The 17,167-nt window shown below is 44.6% G+C and overlaps 1 protein-coding gene across 2 annotated transcripts in view; it reads left to right on the top strand.

The window, feature by feature from the left end:
* The first annotated feature begins 832 nt into the window (after positions 1-832).
* znf827 (zinc finger protein 827) overlaps positions 833-17,167 on the top strand; it is a 66,101-nt gene continuing 49,766 nt past the window's right edge. Inside the window, exon 1 of one of the 2 annotated variants that reach the window (XM_086082408.1) lies at positions 833-1,329. In XM_086082408.1, the coding sequence (XP_085938534.1) occupies positions 1,287-1,329 (43 nt within the window). In that variant the 5' untranslated portion in view covers positions 833-1,286. The remainder of the gene's footprint in view (positions 1,330-17,167) is intronic. The other variant, XM_086082407.1, reaches the window with a different exon arrangement.

Consider the following 17,167-nt stretch of genomic DNA (forward strand, 5'->3'; position numbering starts at 1 on the left):
AAAGACAGACTAGGGAGACTATGGAGCACAATACCACGACAATAAAATGTGCCTCATCGATCACAACAGTCAGAAGGATACACGTTAACCAACAACAACAGTGGAGGACAACAAGGGTTTCCTGTAGACAATTTTTATTCAAGAGGGGATTGAGGGCAGCACTGCAGCAAAACAGAGATTGTGGCGCATGATACTGCAGTGACAAAAAGTGCCTCACTGAATACACCAGACTAAGGGAGACATACGTACTAATAAACAACAGCAGGAGACGAGAGTCTCGTCTTTAGTTCAAAGGGGGGCAGATTTATCCAGGAGGAGACTGAGGGCAGCGCTGCAAAGTGGAGACAGTGGCTCATAAAACGCACCAGTTGAAATTAGGTGCACTTACAAACAACAGTACAGATTTACCTGTGTTAATTAGGAGACTAAGGGAAGCTATACGTCAAAGTGGAGACTGTGGAGCTTAATAGTGCAGTAATAAAACAGGGCTCATGGAACGTGCCAGTGAGAAGGCGGTGTGCTAAAAAGCTAACCCTAGCCTTGACAGAGAGATAGATGGATGGATGATGGATAGATAGAAAGAAAATTTTAATCCAAACAAGCATAAAAAAAACTAAGACGTTAGTATGTCATAAATAAAGTCTAATTATCCTCGGCAATTTATGCAAAGTGGGAAGAATAATATTCAGTGGACTACAGTACATAATGATACAATGATGAACGAAAATACGTCCAATATGTAGATGACAATATGGTGAACACGTCTGCTGTTGTCGCCAATGCAAAGCTTTTTGGGGGGCACCTTGCCTGTCGCGGGGGCGAGCACCTAAACCACTCGCCGCGTGTGTGTGCGTGCGCGGGCAAGCGAGCGTGCGCGCGCGCGCCCGTCTGCTCTGCTGTTGCTGCCCTTTGATCCCCCGCATTAGTGTTAGTTAGGGGGGCTCCGAGGCGCACAGCAGTCAAGACAGCCGAGCGAGCGAGCAGGCAAAGCGGCCCAGGCGGCGCCCCCTCCTCCGCGGCCCGGGCTCCCCTAGTTTCCCCCCTCTCGCTATCTCTCGTCCCCCCTCGACCGACGGTCCCACTCTGAACCGAGCGAAGCCGACCAACCAGCCAGCCAGGTGCAAGACCGAGCGAGGAGTAGCGGCTGCCCGCCCGCCTTCCTTCCTGCCTGCCCGCCTGCCGTCCGTCCCCTCCGGTCTCCTTCAAATGGGAACGAGCCTCTTTTCTTCGGTCTCCCCGCGCCAGGACGAGAATGTGATTTAAAAACAAGCGTTTTGGGGGGGAAAATGCCAAGGAGGAAGCAGGAGCAACCCAAGCGCCTGCCTTCACGTAAGTCTCGCGGCTTGTGTGCGCCATTCTCGGCGGGGTTAAAGAGGTGAAAGAGACAAAAGAGGCTAGGTTATATTCCTCCCCGGGTTCCTTTTTTTTTTTTTTTTTTTTTTTTTTTGCGGGTCCGAGTAAGGCAGCCATGTTGTTGGCGACGCTTTCGCCAGCCCCCGAGAGAAGCGGGAGGAACCATAAGCGAGCGAGACGTTCATAATCGATTTTTCTCCCCCCTAAAAAAAAAAAAGAGGAAAAAAAAGGCTCGCTAAAGGTTGCGGGTTGTTATGTGTGTTGGGGGGCAGAGGAGGAGGAAGAAGAAGAAGGTGGTGGTGGTGGTAACTGGGCGGAGAGAGAGAACGCCACCGCGGTGTTTTCGCTAACATGTCCGCCTGGTTAGGTGGCTTCTCCGGGGGCGGAGGGGGAGGACCCGGGGAGTGTGGCCGCAATAAAACGAAGGGTCAGCCGGATCAGACGAACCGGAGTCTGGCTTGGCTCGCTCCCTGCACCGTTAGCATTAGCTAGCACCCCAACTTCATTCGCTTATAGAAAAGAAAGTATGCAAAGATTTTTTTTCCCCCCCACCATTTTCTAGCTACCCGCTTGTCAAGAGTGGCCATGGTCGGTCACCTGAAGTTCATGCCCCCCCCCCCCCTCATCCCCCCTCCTCTTCTTCGTCGTCCTCCTCCCCCCCTCCTCCAGTTCTTCTTCCCCTTTGCAGCCATTCATTGCAGACAGACTTGGATCAATAACGCGGTTAGAAGAGGGGGAAGCGACACAAATGCCAATGTCGTGCCGCAGTAGCCCTCTTTTTTAATAATAACAACACGAACCCCCCCTCCCTCCAGCCTTCCTTCTTTTAGCGAGCGTCCCACTTTGTCTCTTCAAATTTGACCCGCCATCATATGTTTGGATCCCTTTATCAGCACAGGCAGGGAATGAGTGGAGGGGAGAGGGGGGGCTGCAGTTGCACACTAGGGTCGCTATGGGTTCATAGTGGAGGAATGACTGGAGAGTCTTTCGGTTGCTTATCTTGCTGTGTTTTGTTATGACACCATGATGTACTTTATGACACTATCTGGGGTTAACAAATGTCAGCGTTGTGAGGTGTACCACTCGCTGGTTTGTTTTGGGTTCTGGCTGACTTTTGGGGGAGAGAAGTGGGCGGGAGGGCACTCGGATAGGCACATGCGAGCCGGGATTCGAACCCAGAACCTGAAAGGTAATGGTACCTTTTGAACTATACACGCTAAGTTGGAAATCATTTTGGTAATGCAAATGTAGAGAGCTGTACTCCAGTAATTATCATGTCTGCCTCGCAGTTCTGATGTTTTTTTTTTGTTCAAATCTCTTTTAGTTGCATTTAAATTTAGTTGATGAGGAATGCATTGTGAATCATGTACAAATCTTTTACAGCAAAACCTTACGGTCTGGATGATGCAGGATGGACAGGAGTTGCAGATACATGTGTGCATGGATTTTGGTCCCATTTGTCCATAATTGTGTAACGATCAAGTAATACGAGATGCTAGTGTTGGACAGAAGCTTTGCTGCACATCCTTGCTTGTAATTGGCTGGCATCGAGCTTGCGAACTGTGATGAATCCCCAGGAAAACTAGGCAATGATGCATTCTTCTCGGCTTTTGTTTTAGGAATCAATTTCATGCGCATGTGCAAAATTGCGTCACTTTCCTGATCAACCAACTCTGCTATGTTTTTTTTTATTTTTTAGACACTTTACATTACCTGCGAACCACAGTGCTGTCAAAAATGTACTGTACGATCTAAGCACTAATCTGTTGTTTTGCGACATCATTGTGAGATTGATTAAAGCGGGCCCTCGACTCTTCTTCTTCTTCTTCTTCTTCTTCTCCTCCTCCCTTCCCTTCTTCACAGCTTACTACCTCACTCTCTACTTTCTCTCCGGGGCCTTTGCAACGCGCGCGCACACTCGTGGCAGTGGAGTGGCACTGCTATGTGAAAGAACATTGTATAGCCACTGCCTACTGTCTCCCGCCACGGCTCGTAGCTAGCTTGTGTGGCTCGAGCAAGGATTCCCATTTCTCACTGTCGTTTGCCAGCAGCTGGGAAAAGCAGGGAGGATGGATGTAGATGCCCCTTTATACTGTCTACTGAGTATATTATTTCTATCATGCAAACCTAGGATGTTGACTTATGACACGTTTGGATCTTATGACGCAATTCTAGGATTCAAGTGAAAAATAATGGAATTAATTTGCACTTGGGCCAATCTGTCTTGGTTATCCATCCCATGCATGACAAACACTTCCATTACACGGATTTTGTACCAGCCCCTGGTGAGGATAAGCGGTATGGATAAGGGATGGATGGATGCTGGCAAGCTAACTTCAATTTATTGTCAAGTTCAAATAATGGCCTCCTTTCTAATTGACGCCAAGCCTCATAAAATACTTTATTTCAGATATGAATAAGGAGGACCCTTGGGCGAAAGAAGGTGGGGGGGAACCCTCAGAGGATACATGCAATCCAAGATTCGAACCCAGAACCTTGTGACTGTGAGACAGGCAGATGACCACTACACATTGCTCTCATAAACCGGTATTTATCTTTACAGCCAATGGTTTAGGATTTGTTAGTTGCTGTTAGCCAGCTTGTCCCTCTGATGAATTTCTGTATTGTTTCGTGTAAACAGTATCGACCTGGAATATTGTACTGAGCTGCTAAAAACCCAACGTGGCTAATTTGCATAGGAAACCAAACAGACTTGCATTCTCTGAGGAGGCGCGTGGGGTCCGGTTTTGCCAAAAACGACCTTAAAAACTCAACACGGCTCATTATCTGGATTTCATTCTGTTATTACCAACTTTTTGCCAATCGCATATTTTGCATGACAAAAACAAATTTGTTCACCATGTTATACTGATCAGCCAGGACAAACTTGCCAATGCTGACGCACTAGGTCTTCACTTTTTTTCCCCCTCTTTGGCACCACTGGTACCTTTCTCTGGTGGCATCACAGCGTAAAAGATTTTGCGCCGTTTGACAAGAAGGAGAACCGTGTCAAAATGTATTATGACCCCCTAGCATGTTAATTTCTTGTGCCAACTCGCTGCTGTATGTTTGTCACCAGCGATACCAGGATAAGTGAGCTCATGTACTGCGAAAGAAACAAGCAAAGGCTGTTTTTTCTTTTTCTTCACATGAATGGTGGACAAAGCGGGAGGAAGAAGCCGTGTTGTCATTTCACATGTGTAGCAGACGTGAGGTTGTCCTTGTCTGACTAGTACTGAGCGAGTAGCTACTTGTGTAGTATGCGCAGTACAAAACTGCTGTCATACAGATGTTGACTGTCATGTCTATGTTTATGTCTGTCTTATCTTTGTAGTTTTACATTTTTGTTCACTCAGGGCCTGATTTATTAAAGGTGTGCGTATGCAAAAACAGCATAAACATATTTGTTTGTTCTTCAGTGTAATTTTGGGGCTTCAGACTGATCTAAGACCTGATTTCTTAACCAGTCACAAGAAGGAGTCATGCCTTATCATCTGTGACAAAACGTCCTTCAAAGTTGCAGCTCCGTGCGTCTGCGTTATTTTAGAGCGAATTTCTGGGAGCGCTGTCCAAAGTTTTAGCACCATTTTATGCAGGATGGCCACCAAGTTGAATAAATCAAAGCATTGTTTTTATGCGCTTGCTGGCTTCCCACAAATTAGCGGCTCAATCAATTTGCTTTCTCTAATTGAGTAATGTGGTGCACTAAACCTAATAATTAATCACTTCAAACTTTATAGAATCCCGCCTTTATAGATTACAGACAGAGTTCAAGTTCTTGGTACTGGGTCCATCTTGGTTTCTGGATTTAAAAGACCCGAGACCCTGTCCCAAAGGTTTCTGGACCTCTCAAAAGTGGCCAACCCACTTGTTAGGGTATTCCTTTGTACCCATTATTGTACCCCTAAGAAAATTCACACAGCTCCCGCATTTTGCCAACTGTCTGGGCAGTGAGTAAAAACGTAGACTGCAGTGCTACATTAGTTTTGGGTGCTAACTAGCCAGATAGCCTCCAAATGGTTAGCTTCTCTTGTCACTTGCAATCACAATTTGTTTTACATGAATTTTAGGGTTGATTACGTTTGTATACGGATGGCGCTTGATCATTGTAGTAATCTGCAGTCTATACACGCGGTGTTTGTAATATCACTGTTGCACTTATGTTTTTATTACGTTTTCAGTTTAGAATACTTACTATCTATACCTCTTGTACCCTCGTGTGTGTGTGTAGCATGGAAAAGCGAGCATGTAAACCTTGTGTGTGTCTGTGTCTGGGTACATAAGCTAGCTATGGAGGTCACGGTACAGTATGGCGCCGGCACTCTTGACAAGTAAACATGACCTTTTGTTGCCGCCGTGAAAACCACTCTTCTTCCCCCGTGACCTTGCGGCACTCTTTTTATTTGTGTCGTTTTTACTTCCTTATTACACTCCCGTCCGTAAATTCCGCGAGGGGCGCATCAAACAAGGACGCCACCGCCACGTATTGTTTGTCAGCATCGGGCGCCAACCCCACAACCGGAAAGGGCACTGCATCGTAGTGTCAGTAGGGAGTGTGGCCTTATAATAGTTTCACACCATCACATCTGCGGTTCTTGGTACTCGTTCCTGGAACTAAAAGTTTCCAGTTAATCATGTTTCAGAAAGATGCCTGGACCTCTCAAAAGAACGACCCTGTAAATAATGGGGGGTTTATTGGCCCTTGTTTTTGTCGTCGGGTACTGGTGGGAAAAGCCCCGAAGCCCGTTTTACTTGGCAACATGACTTTATGTGGGCATGTCGTGAGGAGATCCACGAAAAGGTCTCAATAACCCATGCCCAAAAAGACACAGGAAGTCTGCCATTTTGGCTCCAAGCAGCCATTTTAGGGTCAATATTATATGTAGTTGCCATTATGATTTCTTTTTTCTTAAATTAAAATTTTTGATGCTATAGCTTGATTGTATTTTATTTGTTTACATTTTGTTTGTGGATTCTCATTTAAATTGTACATTTTTTTTTTTCAAATTTCACTTGATAGCACCTTCCAGAATTTTTTGAAAATTAAATTTCCCAAAGCCATTTTCACTTAGTATCACTTAGTATGACATTTGGCAGAAATGTCTGTCATGAATAGACCCTCAAAAAAGTCTCACAGAGCCATGCTTGAAAAGACACAGGAAGTCTGCTATTTTGGTTTGAAGCAGCCAGCCGCTCAATTTGGCTATTTCCAGGGTTCCCTCAAAGACCGACTGGTCCTTGAGAGATTTTGTCTGATGCCTACCAAATAGTTTTCAGTGCTTCGCCCATTCCATATGTCATCATTTGCTTTCTGTCGCCTGTGTGGCAGCAAAGAATCTACCGGCCCCGGACTGTGTCGTGTGTGACTCGCGCTGCAGTCGGGGTGTAGGAAACGTGGCTCGGAAAGTTGACCATTCTTGAGTCCGTGTGAGGGCATGCTTGCTCAGTTGACAGGAAGTAGAGCTGTGGTGACTTTTAGACGTTTTTTTGGGGGTGTTTCAGTTTTCAGTTGTACCAGCTACGCTTCGCCAAAGAGGTAAGCACTATCTTGACAAACAGCTTATTGTGTTTTATGACTTTGGCCTGCATATCTTAAAAGGGAGGCAGATGGTATTTGTATTTATAAAGTGCCTACTTAATGGGATTTGTCCTGATTCCGTTGTAGTCGACTGGGGGGGGGGGGGGGGGGGAGTACGTACGAAAATTAACGTTGGTTGTACAGAATGTCCGATAGTTTGTGTAACTGTACAATTGCGGACAAACATTTTGGCAGTGGATTTTTTTTTTTGCTAATGTTGCTGCTCTCTGATCAATCTTGTTTTGAAGCAGTTGAGACAACATGAAGTGCTTTGTTTTACTGCAACCAGGAGAAGTACGCTGCCGTTGATTCAAGTCAACGATGCTATGCAGTCATGAGAAATTAAGATACAACTTTTTGGGTAAGCATCATTGTGTTCAGAACACTCAGAATTTTTTTTCTCCAGAAATATTGTATATGAAAATACAATCAGTGAAACATGCATTTTCGTTAGAATCAATCAATAATTTAAATACCCATAATTGATAAGAATTTTTGAAACTTTCTGCTATGTCCATGCAGGTTTGTTGTTGTTGTTTCTTAACATGTAACAAAAATGTCAAAGTATATTTGAAAAGAAAATTTGAGCCTCAACGTACAGTAAACCTGCATTCTAATTAAATCTGTTTAGACTTGTGTAACTGTATCTAAAATCACGTATGTACTTTGATTTTAGACAATATAAGATCAAAATGCGGGAGTGGGAGCAGATTTAATGACAACAAAGTATACAAACTGAAATTAGCTAGCAGTAAGTTTTGATGAATGTTTGACCTAAAGTAAAAAAACTTATTACGTATAACCAGAGACTGTATTGTGTGTTTTTTTTTGTTTTTGACATGATGATGCTGTTTTTTGAGTGACAAACATCAACGAGAAGTAATAGTTTTGTAGTACTTCATCTCCAGTAAGATTTCTAACTTTATCAGTAGGCAGCGCGTCAGCGACACAGCATCTGTGTGCGAAATGCTAACATGTTCGATCCCTTTTCACCAATTCCGCCTTCCTTTTTGTCAGCCTAGCACCGACGACTCGTTCGCTGTCTACCTTAGTGTGGCATGTCGGCTGGCTCCTCTGGCCGCCTTCCACTCGGCACTCGCTATGATTATAATGACCTTGCTGTGGCCTGGAGTTGAAAACGTTGGATTAAGAGGAAAGGGAAAATGAGAGGAGGTTTCCATTTCGCCCTTGGCGTAAAATGTAAGGGGGAAATTTCTGTCCAGAATCCCCCTTCTCTCACTATCACAACCTCCTCGCCGCAGATGTATGCTCATTGGGGTCTCTGGCTATGTCGGTCGATCGGAGCTCAAGCGAATAATGATACACAAGCTTGAACTGGGAAATGAATTCACCACGCGCTGTCACGGGCGGCTATTGCAGCACCGCTGTGTGTGTGTGTGTGTGTGTGTGTGTGGGTGTGTGTGTGTGTGCGTGTGAGTATGCTTGATAGTACCTGAAATCACTGAGGCTGATGAGGATTAACAGTTATCGGGGTAAGGTTTAATGGGCCCAGTTTCACAAAAGTAGCAAGGCCCCTATGTTTGGATCGATGGCGACACATAAATGTTAACCTTATTTGCTGCTCGAGACAAATGAGAGTGCACGAAGGCGAGGCAGTCGCTTTTGTACTTGAACTTGAGAGAACACTTTACACACTCAACTTGTTGTTTTATATATATTTTTAGTATGATGTTTCGCGTCGCTGTCTCACAATACAGAGCGGTCCTTTTATTCCAGTCCCGACATGTGTTGTTTCATGAAAGGTTATAAATGGTATGCGAGGAACCCGCTTGCGTAGCGACGTAAGAATATGTGGTCACACAACACAAAAGGCTCACTCGGTTACTGCAATACTTAACGCTGGATTACTTTGAATAATATTCTCTTTTTACTGTCATAGTTTAGGTTTGTGATAGAATACAAGTTAACACTTTCTAACACGTGTAGGAACTGAAGTTACGTCACCATCATAGAATCATAACTCCTTCGTCATTTGTAAATTGTAAAAACATTTTTATGACGAGTGCACCAAATGACGAGCGATTGTGATCTGGAAAATGTATCTTTGTATTCACTCATTTGAATTTTTAAATCTTATTTCAAACAGCCATTTTAAAGCAAGGATTATTTTCAACTGTCAATTATCTTGATTTCTTAGCATTTCTTTTGGCTACCCTGCTTCCTGTATGTATATGTTATATTTGTTTGTCCAGTTCGATTTTAGCCACTATGTGCGCCATTCAATATCACCTAATCTACGCTCTGATTGGTTAGTCAAAACTTGTTACAGCCGACTTTTAACTTAAAAACACGTCTGTAGCGATCTACACACATTCATACATTTTAATAATCAGCATCTTAGGTGCATATTAAAGCGGCAATATGGAACTTTTTTCCCTCAAATAACTTTACAATAAGCTATTTATTTGACCATTTATGAGTGAAATGCCTTCTAATTAGTAGATCCTGCAAGCCTCTGGCCAATAGTTTTCAGACTGGGTTCGGGTTAGAATTTCCCGCACCCTGTCTGCGGATGTGACGTAATGTGCGTGGTGTGTATGTGAAGAACGGTATGTGCAGTTTAATTTTCCGTCAGCAGATGGCAGTAGCGATTCGAAATGGAATATTCTACGTTCAGTAGCTTTAAGTATTTTATTGAAATTGTCATTATTTTTGCCGTGTTGTTGATTTCTGAACTGCTCCAGATGTACGCGCTGTTATATTGTGATTTTTGCAGTATTTTCTACAATTGCAAAGTGATGATGGTTTTATTAGGAGGTACCATATACACCGTAACACACCTTTTTACTTTGAAATCAGCATTTTTCAAGCAGTTACAGGTACCACAAAATCGAGGCATTAGGTCCGTGTCACTTCCGTTTATACAGTGACTGACTGCAAGTGTTTTTGTCTGCGCCACCTGTGCCGTTGATTTACTAGCAACTGCATGAACAGGTGCAACATTTTAGTTGTGATATGGATTTGATTAAAAAAAAAGATCTACAAAAATTTGTAACATAAACGTTTTCCTAATGGTTCCTGTTATGTATCTGGTATCAATCAGAACACCCCGTCTCCCACCACCCTCCTTCCTCCCTGCATGGAATGGAAGTGCTTGAGTCTCGCTAACGATTACCCCCCCCCCCCCCCCCCCCACTCCCATGTGTTGACAAGTCGCAACACGGAGATCTACAGCTCACAGAGCAGCCCTTTTTGGCGAGTAGCGGCAATCTCGCAGGAGTAGCGAGGCTTTCAGCTGGCAGCGTTTCACACGGAACAGCTCGCCGGTGCAGCTGGGAAAGACAGAGCGATAGAGCAAGCTGCTGGTGGCGGAGAGGCTGCGCGATAGATGGCGGGAGGCAGGGAGGGGCGAAGTGGAAAGGAAGAGCCCGCTAAGAGCTCTGGGCGGTTTCTCTGTTGTTGTTGTACCACACAAGTGCATCCAGGCCCTGCAGGACAAGCCTTTAACAGGCATGAGGGATGGAGAGCATGAGTGGAGGAGGAGGAAGTGGAGGAGGCGGTGTTCAGTGCCAGACGCTCGCTCTAAACAGTGCGGTGATTTATCGCTGGACGCTCACGTTTCGCTCCTAGAAAGCCGCTAAATGACTTTGCAGGGGGGGAGGGGAACTGCTTAAATCATCTGAGAGGAGCGAGTAGCCATTTGATCAATGCAGAACATGCACAGCGTTGCCTAACCTGGCGAATGAAATTGGAAAGTTTGTGGCTCAAATTGTTGCACCCGATTCAACTTTAATTAAGTTTTTTTTTCATGTATTGTACTTGGCGCGTGACACCACGTCGCTGCCACTTTAGCACACGGTCAAACCGCCACAGTGGAAATCTCTAAAAGTGGTACAGTTTGGGCTGATGTTGCATCAGCAGACAAACACACTAACTATGATGCAAATCTTGCGAGACTTTGGCTGATAGAGCAGCTTTGAATCCCATTAATTTGACTCTATGGATATTACAAACCTTAGTATTGATTATCCTATTGACTTATTACATTGAAAATTAACGTTTTGAAGCAGAAATCTTTGTCAACCAGTTTTTGTGGTTGACTTTTCCCAAGCCTTAATTTGCTCTTTCCTCCCTTTATTTGTGGGTGCCAGTGATGGAAACGAGGGTGTGTGTAATAATAACGATAGAAAAATAAAGAAAATTTACTGCGTCATTGGAAATTACCATATGAGCAATAAATTATTAATAATTAATGTAAATACACAAATTAATCTTAACACGCCAATGCTAACATAATTAGCATGTAGCTGAGATCATGACTAATTTGCAACAACAACTTTGCATAGTGTCTATAAATCTTAGGAGACTTCAGATCAAAAATTGTCGATTGACTGCAAGCAGCTAACTTTTTTGTTGGCCTTTTGAAAGCATTTTTTGCACGTACTAGTGATGGCAAATGGGCAAAAGTATGATGGCAACCAACTGCGAAACTGGAAAAGGTTTAGCTGTGCATATTATCATGTCAACAAAGCATTGAATTAAATTAGTTTAATTGAATTCAATGTTCCCAATCAGATGCTAACGTAATTAGCATGTGGCTGTAAATATCGTGGCCAATAACCCCCTATCGCCATCATGGAGTCAGCTCATTAAGGATAAAAAGGACAGACTCCACAAGTGGTAAGCTTTTTCCTTACTTTATTTATTTTTTTGTCCTTACACAATAGCAGTCTACCAACTGCAGTACACATTGCATTGTGACTTCAAATCAAGGCCGTGCAGTTAATCGAGCTATTTACTAAAGTGGAAAATTATAAGTCTCAAGTAGTGGTAATCAGCGTATGTATATATTTGCAGGCTTCTTAAAATGGCTGCCGGCCAACGCGGTGATCTTTGCCCCCCCCTACCCCCCTCCTTGCCAAACGAACGCATTCTGCTTGGCACTGTGCTGTGACCTCACTTCCTGTGTGGGTAGACGAGTGCGGGAGGTATCTCATTCGCAGCCTGCCTCTATTTAGCCTTTAATGCACTAGCCAGGCTAAACCACCACCCTCATCTCTCTCCTTCCTCTTAGCGTGTTTCACATTGCAGTCAAGAGGAAGCCAATAGGGCTAATGTCTTTTAACCAGGCCTGCTAACATCTGCCCGTGTGGCACAGTTAAACTGGGACAGTGAATAGAACAGGAATGGATTTTTATTTTTTTTATTTTTAATCCACATGCGTTAGTAGCTCGCTGGCAAAACACTATATCATCAAAATATATATGAAGACTGAAAGTGTTTTGCCGCCGGACAAAAATCCAGAGAGGTCATTTACGTGGCGTCACCTCAAAAAAAAAAACTGCCGCCGGTGAGGCGTGAGGTTCATGTGTGGTTTGAAAGAGTGTTGTCTTGAGGATAGGTTGGGCCAGGCCAACTTGTCAAGGTGTGCGAGCGGGTGTGTGGCTTAAACAGTGGGAAAGTTCGACTTTGTAAAATCTACATAGCTTGGTGGGTTGTTGAAATTTTATTTTTATTTTTTTATTTTATTTTTTTAGGAACACTGGTATGCCAACTGTTGCAGATTGTTAAAACGGGTGCATAACTCTGATACAACATCCATAAAGTAGGAAGTTGCCGAGTAGACTACATTCTTCGATACTATGTTAAAGCAGAAATGCGACAAAGGTGCAAACATGTACAGAAGAAAAAAAGGTTGTGATTCACATTACTGCATTAGCGCCATTTTGTTGCAATAGATACATATGGATACGGATGGCGTAGCCCACATGGCTTCTTGTCTGTCATGCCTTTAATCTCCCAGACTCAGCGGGGGGGGGGGGGGGGGGGTACTCAGAGGCACGTGTATGTACCCTATTTGCTTTTCCTCCAGCAGGTTTTACTAAATAGATTAAAATCATGAAGAATGTCACATACAATATCCCACCAGCGTTGGCGCATCGCTATGCCTCATCCACAAGTCTATCCCCGGAAGATTCTAAATTTACTTTCTAGCTCAGTGGTGGGCTGACTCGGTCCTCGAGGGCCGGCGTCCTGCAGGTTTTGGAGGTTCCCCTGCGGCAATGCAGCTGATTCCAATCAACAGGATCGTTAGCAGGCTTATGCAGAGCTTGCTGATGAACTGATCATTTATCAGCTGTGTTGGAGAAAGGAAATATCCAAAACCTGCAGGACTCCGGCCCTCGAGGACCGAATTTTTACATTCCTTTTTTCCAACATTTTTAAGCAGCGCAACGTCTTCAAAACTGATCAAGTTGACAGAAGTACATTCTGTTCTCATCGCCTTATTACCAGGACCATGTAATTGTTTGAAAACTCTGTTGCATCCTGGGCATTTTGCGGGCATCCACTCTCTGCGCACTTTCAGCGCTTTGACCTTGTCGTATCCGGCAGCCAGAAATGAGATCATCAGCGCGGAGACGAGAAGCCGACACGTCTCCTCCACCTACCCGCGGCTCTAAGTGACGGTTGTCATAGCGATCATTATGCCACCGAGCCTACTCGGGTAAGTGAAGGATGGCTTTGAATGCGGCAGCCTCGGGTCGCAACCTGGTTACGCCGAGCGATGGGGCGCCGCGCTTGCAGCGAGTAAACAAGCGTATAGTTGTGTGTCTCCGTATAGGAAAAGCGAGGCAGGTATCGGTGTAACAGCATGTGGCCAACAATGCCTCTCATTCCCATCCGCTGCCCTGGTTTAACATGGAGATTGGAAACAGAATAACACCTCCACCCACTTCCCTCATCCTCCCTGGACCTGCATGTAAATTAGCGGTTAGCATTTCTCGCTAGTTTCTCTCTTTCTCTCTCACTTGCCTTTTTCGGCAAAGGAGTGCTCGTAGGAGTAGGGACCAGGACAAATCCTGACTAGTGTTCTCGTCGTCCTTTAGTAGCGTCCCGGCCAAACGGATGTCAAACCAATAGCGGTGGCTGAACAAAAGGTGCCCAGTCCCCCCCCCCCCCCCCTCGCCTCGCTCATCCTCTTGGCTCCTCTGCTCATTGCGGGGGATGCTGAGAGACAAGCATTGGGGGTGCGTTCACGCGGCGACGGCCAAGTAAAAACGAGACGTTTTTTTTCTTTTCGTCTTTCAAAAGAATGGTCGAACATGAAGTTGAGTTGGAGTTGCCGCACCCCCCCCAACTCACAAAAACAAATCGGTTTCACCCCTTTGAACACCTTGACATATAGCAAAAAAATAAATCTCCGACACCTCAACCCTCCCAACCCAACAAAAATGATTTTACACAGTGAAACAGACTTTTTAAGCCATGTACCCTGTTCGACACCCTGACAGAGTTATTATTCCTAACACTAGAGCACCCTTTAACCCAGCAGGAAAAAAACTGCAACAGTGGTGCCACCCTAGCTATATTCGTTTTACAACGTAGAAGTAAGACACCCCCTCCACTTCAAACGACCACGCAAAAATCCAAGCAACCTGTTTACGTCCAGCTCATTTTACATAATAAATTGGCCATTCCTAGATTTTTGAATCCATGCAGCCGCTTCAACACCACAACAGTTGAGCCAGCCCTATCCTTGGCTCCTCAACTGCCAGAAAAACCCACACAAACCCTTGTTGAGTGTTTTACGTAGAACAGCCTTTCCCTAACCTTTTTGGCACGCACTCCCTTCTACACCCCAACATGATTGGCGCACCATACCCCTACTTTGTATCTCGCGATGACTGAAAAATTATAGGACTCGGCCGCCGCCGCTGCTGCTGATGAAAACGCGCCCTAATTAATTCACAGTAGACACGGGTGTCAAAGTGGCAATCTCGACAAGACAGGCTGCAATTCTTTGGGCGAGAAAAGTGTGAAAATAACAGGCCATCACCCTGCTGTGTAGTTTTCTGGCATGCCGAAGCGGCTCACAGAGGTGATTGTGCGCGTGTGTGTGTGTATCTGTGTTTTTGTGTCTGTATGTGTGTGTGTCTGTGTGCAAGAAAAGTGAAAGCGAGTAGGAGGGTGGAAGGTGGGAGTGTGTAAGGCGTCCATTTATTGTTTGTAAATCGCCATACTGGCAAAAAAAAAAAAGGGGGACATTTTGATGCTGCACTTATAGCTGCCAATCCACCCAGAGGGATACAAGGCACATTCTAGTGAGAGATGGATACATTATACATATTAAACTCTATGTCACTATTATTTTTGTATTTTCTTATGTAAATATGACATGTTGTCTGAGTGATGGAGACACCGTAAAAAGCTGCAGTTCATTTGGGATAGGTTGGAATTGATTAATCCTGATCAGTTATGCGTTTACTTTGTACTGCATGACGACATAGTAGCATAGTAGCCAATGAGGATGAAGAACCTCAACATGGATGTTTGGCATTTTAATATGTTTTCAATTTGGTTCCTACGAAAACAAGTGACACGTGTTGACCAATCAACTGACCTACTGAACCATTGTAAAACCGGGGCATATATATGCTGTGCCATTTTATTTTCTTTTCTTTTTCTTTTCTATTTTTTTTTAAAGAGCTCAGTATTGTTCATTCGTTAATGTCATCATCATTGCTCATTTTTATTTATTTTTTTTTTTTTTTGTGCGTGCGTGCGAGTGTGTGTGTATTCGTTAGCTCACCAAAAACCTGTGCCATTTTCAATTCCAACCGAACTATACGAGCCATTTGCTGGTGGCAGAAAGTCAAAGCTAGTGATGGATGCGCTAACATCCTACAGCCTGACTGGTGCACCGCAATTCTGCTAATCCTCCCCAAACTAAATGTGAACAAACCCGGTTTTAGAGCAGCCCTTCCCAGGCCTTTTCAGATTCACAACACATTTGACAGCCCAGTGACTGCGTCACATGCCCTAAAAATGATTCTAGCAACAAAGCACCGTGGTTCGGTTGTATTTTTTTTGGAAGGATTTCAAGGTGGACCTGATCAAATGCTTTTGCATGGCCTTATGTGGCACACAAGCCCGAGGTTCCTCACCCTTGACCACGGGCAGATACTTAACTAAAGCATTCACATCGAAAAAATACATCACCACACATCTTCCCCGTAGCTGTGTCTTTCTTGCGGGTGGGTTAAGAAGGTTAGGGCAAGGGGGTGAGAACGCAGGAAGGAAGGCAGCGAGTATGGATGTCGTGAAGAAGGAGCTGTGGCAGTAATTAAGTGTCCGGCTGGGCCCTGGCAGGGGTTGCCACGGCTGCAGGCTATGCTAATGAGCGCGCCCGGCGGTCAGGATTGCCTTATTAGCGCTCGCTGGACAATATGGTGGGGGAGACGCTCCACTGGCGGCAACAGAAGTCTCGGCAAATGACTAACGGTCCTCCGGAGGAGGAAGGTAATTCTATTAATTGGCACACGGTGGATCAGGATGGCTTCGTTCGAGAATCCTTCACTTTAGCTCTTTTGCACTTTTTAATGTCACCATTTCCCGTAGCAGCTCACTGGGTGTGTGCGTGTGCTGCATTTGCGGCTGCAGGGGAAAGTCTGAAGTATCCCATTTGGAGCTTCCTATTTGCAGGTCGCATGATCTCGAAACGATCAAGTCAAACCAAACGGACACCAAAATATGGCTTTAAGGTAGCTACAATTACCGGTACCTTTTTGAAATTATAGCATGGTCAAGTGATCTACACACCAAATCCTGTACAGCCTGTAAAGTGAAATGCCCCTAAGGTTTACCATTCCGAATCTGATTGAAATTTTCTAGGAAAATATGCCTCTAAGAGTACGAGCCCACTACTTATTGATCCAACAAAAACATGATTAACATATTTTAGTCAACTTCAATCACCTTTCAAATTTCCGGAAAGTCATGCACTATAGCATGATATTAAGTTATATACACCTGTTTCCAACATTGATATCTTGTGCAACTAACCTCTAATTTGTACCCATAAGGGGATACTGTTTGGAATTGGACCGCAATTTTCTGGAGAAATATGCCTCTTACGTTGACCCAAAACATCACAGTTAAGAGTTTTAGCTCATTTTAAACTTTGCTCGTATACATCGCTTAACTGTAATCACTGATGACCTTAGCCACTATGCCGACCCAAAAAGTGCATATTTTAGTTTTGCAATTTAAGGTAAGAGGACACTCTCGGCGAGGAACAGCATTGAGGATATACAGTATCGTGTATATATAGTTCAGTACGGTGGTCGTTGACTTGTATTGAAATGTAGCACAAATTACCATCTGTGTATTTTTGGCCTTGGCCTCGCCGGTCTGTGGCGACGTCGGGCGTTGCGCCAGAGGTGAAACAGGAAGGAGAAGTGTTCTTGGAGGGGAATGAAAGGGCTGGGACCCCCC

This window comes from Leptonotus elevatus, chromosome 8, assembly GCF_054856555.1.
Source record: "Leptonotus elevatus isolate MCC_2025b chromosome 8, RoL_Lele_1.0, whole genome shotgun sequence".
In the NCBI taxonomy this organism is placed as follows: Eukaryota; Metazoa; Chordata; class Actinopteri; order Syngnathiformes; family Syngnathidae; genus Leptonotus; species Leptonotus elevatus.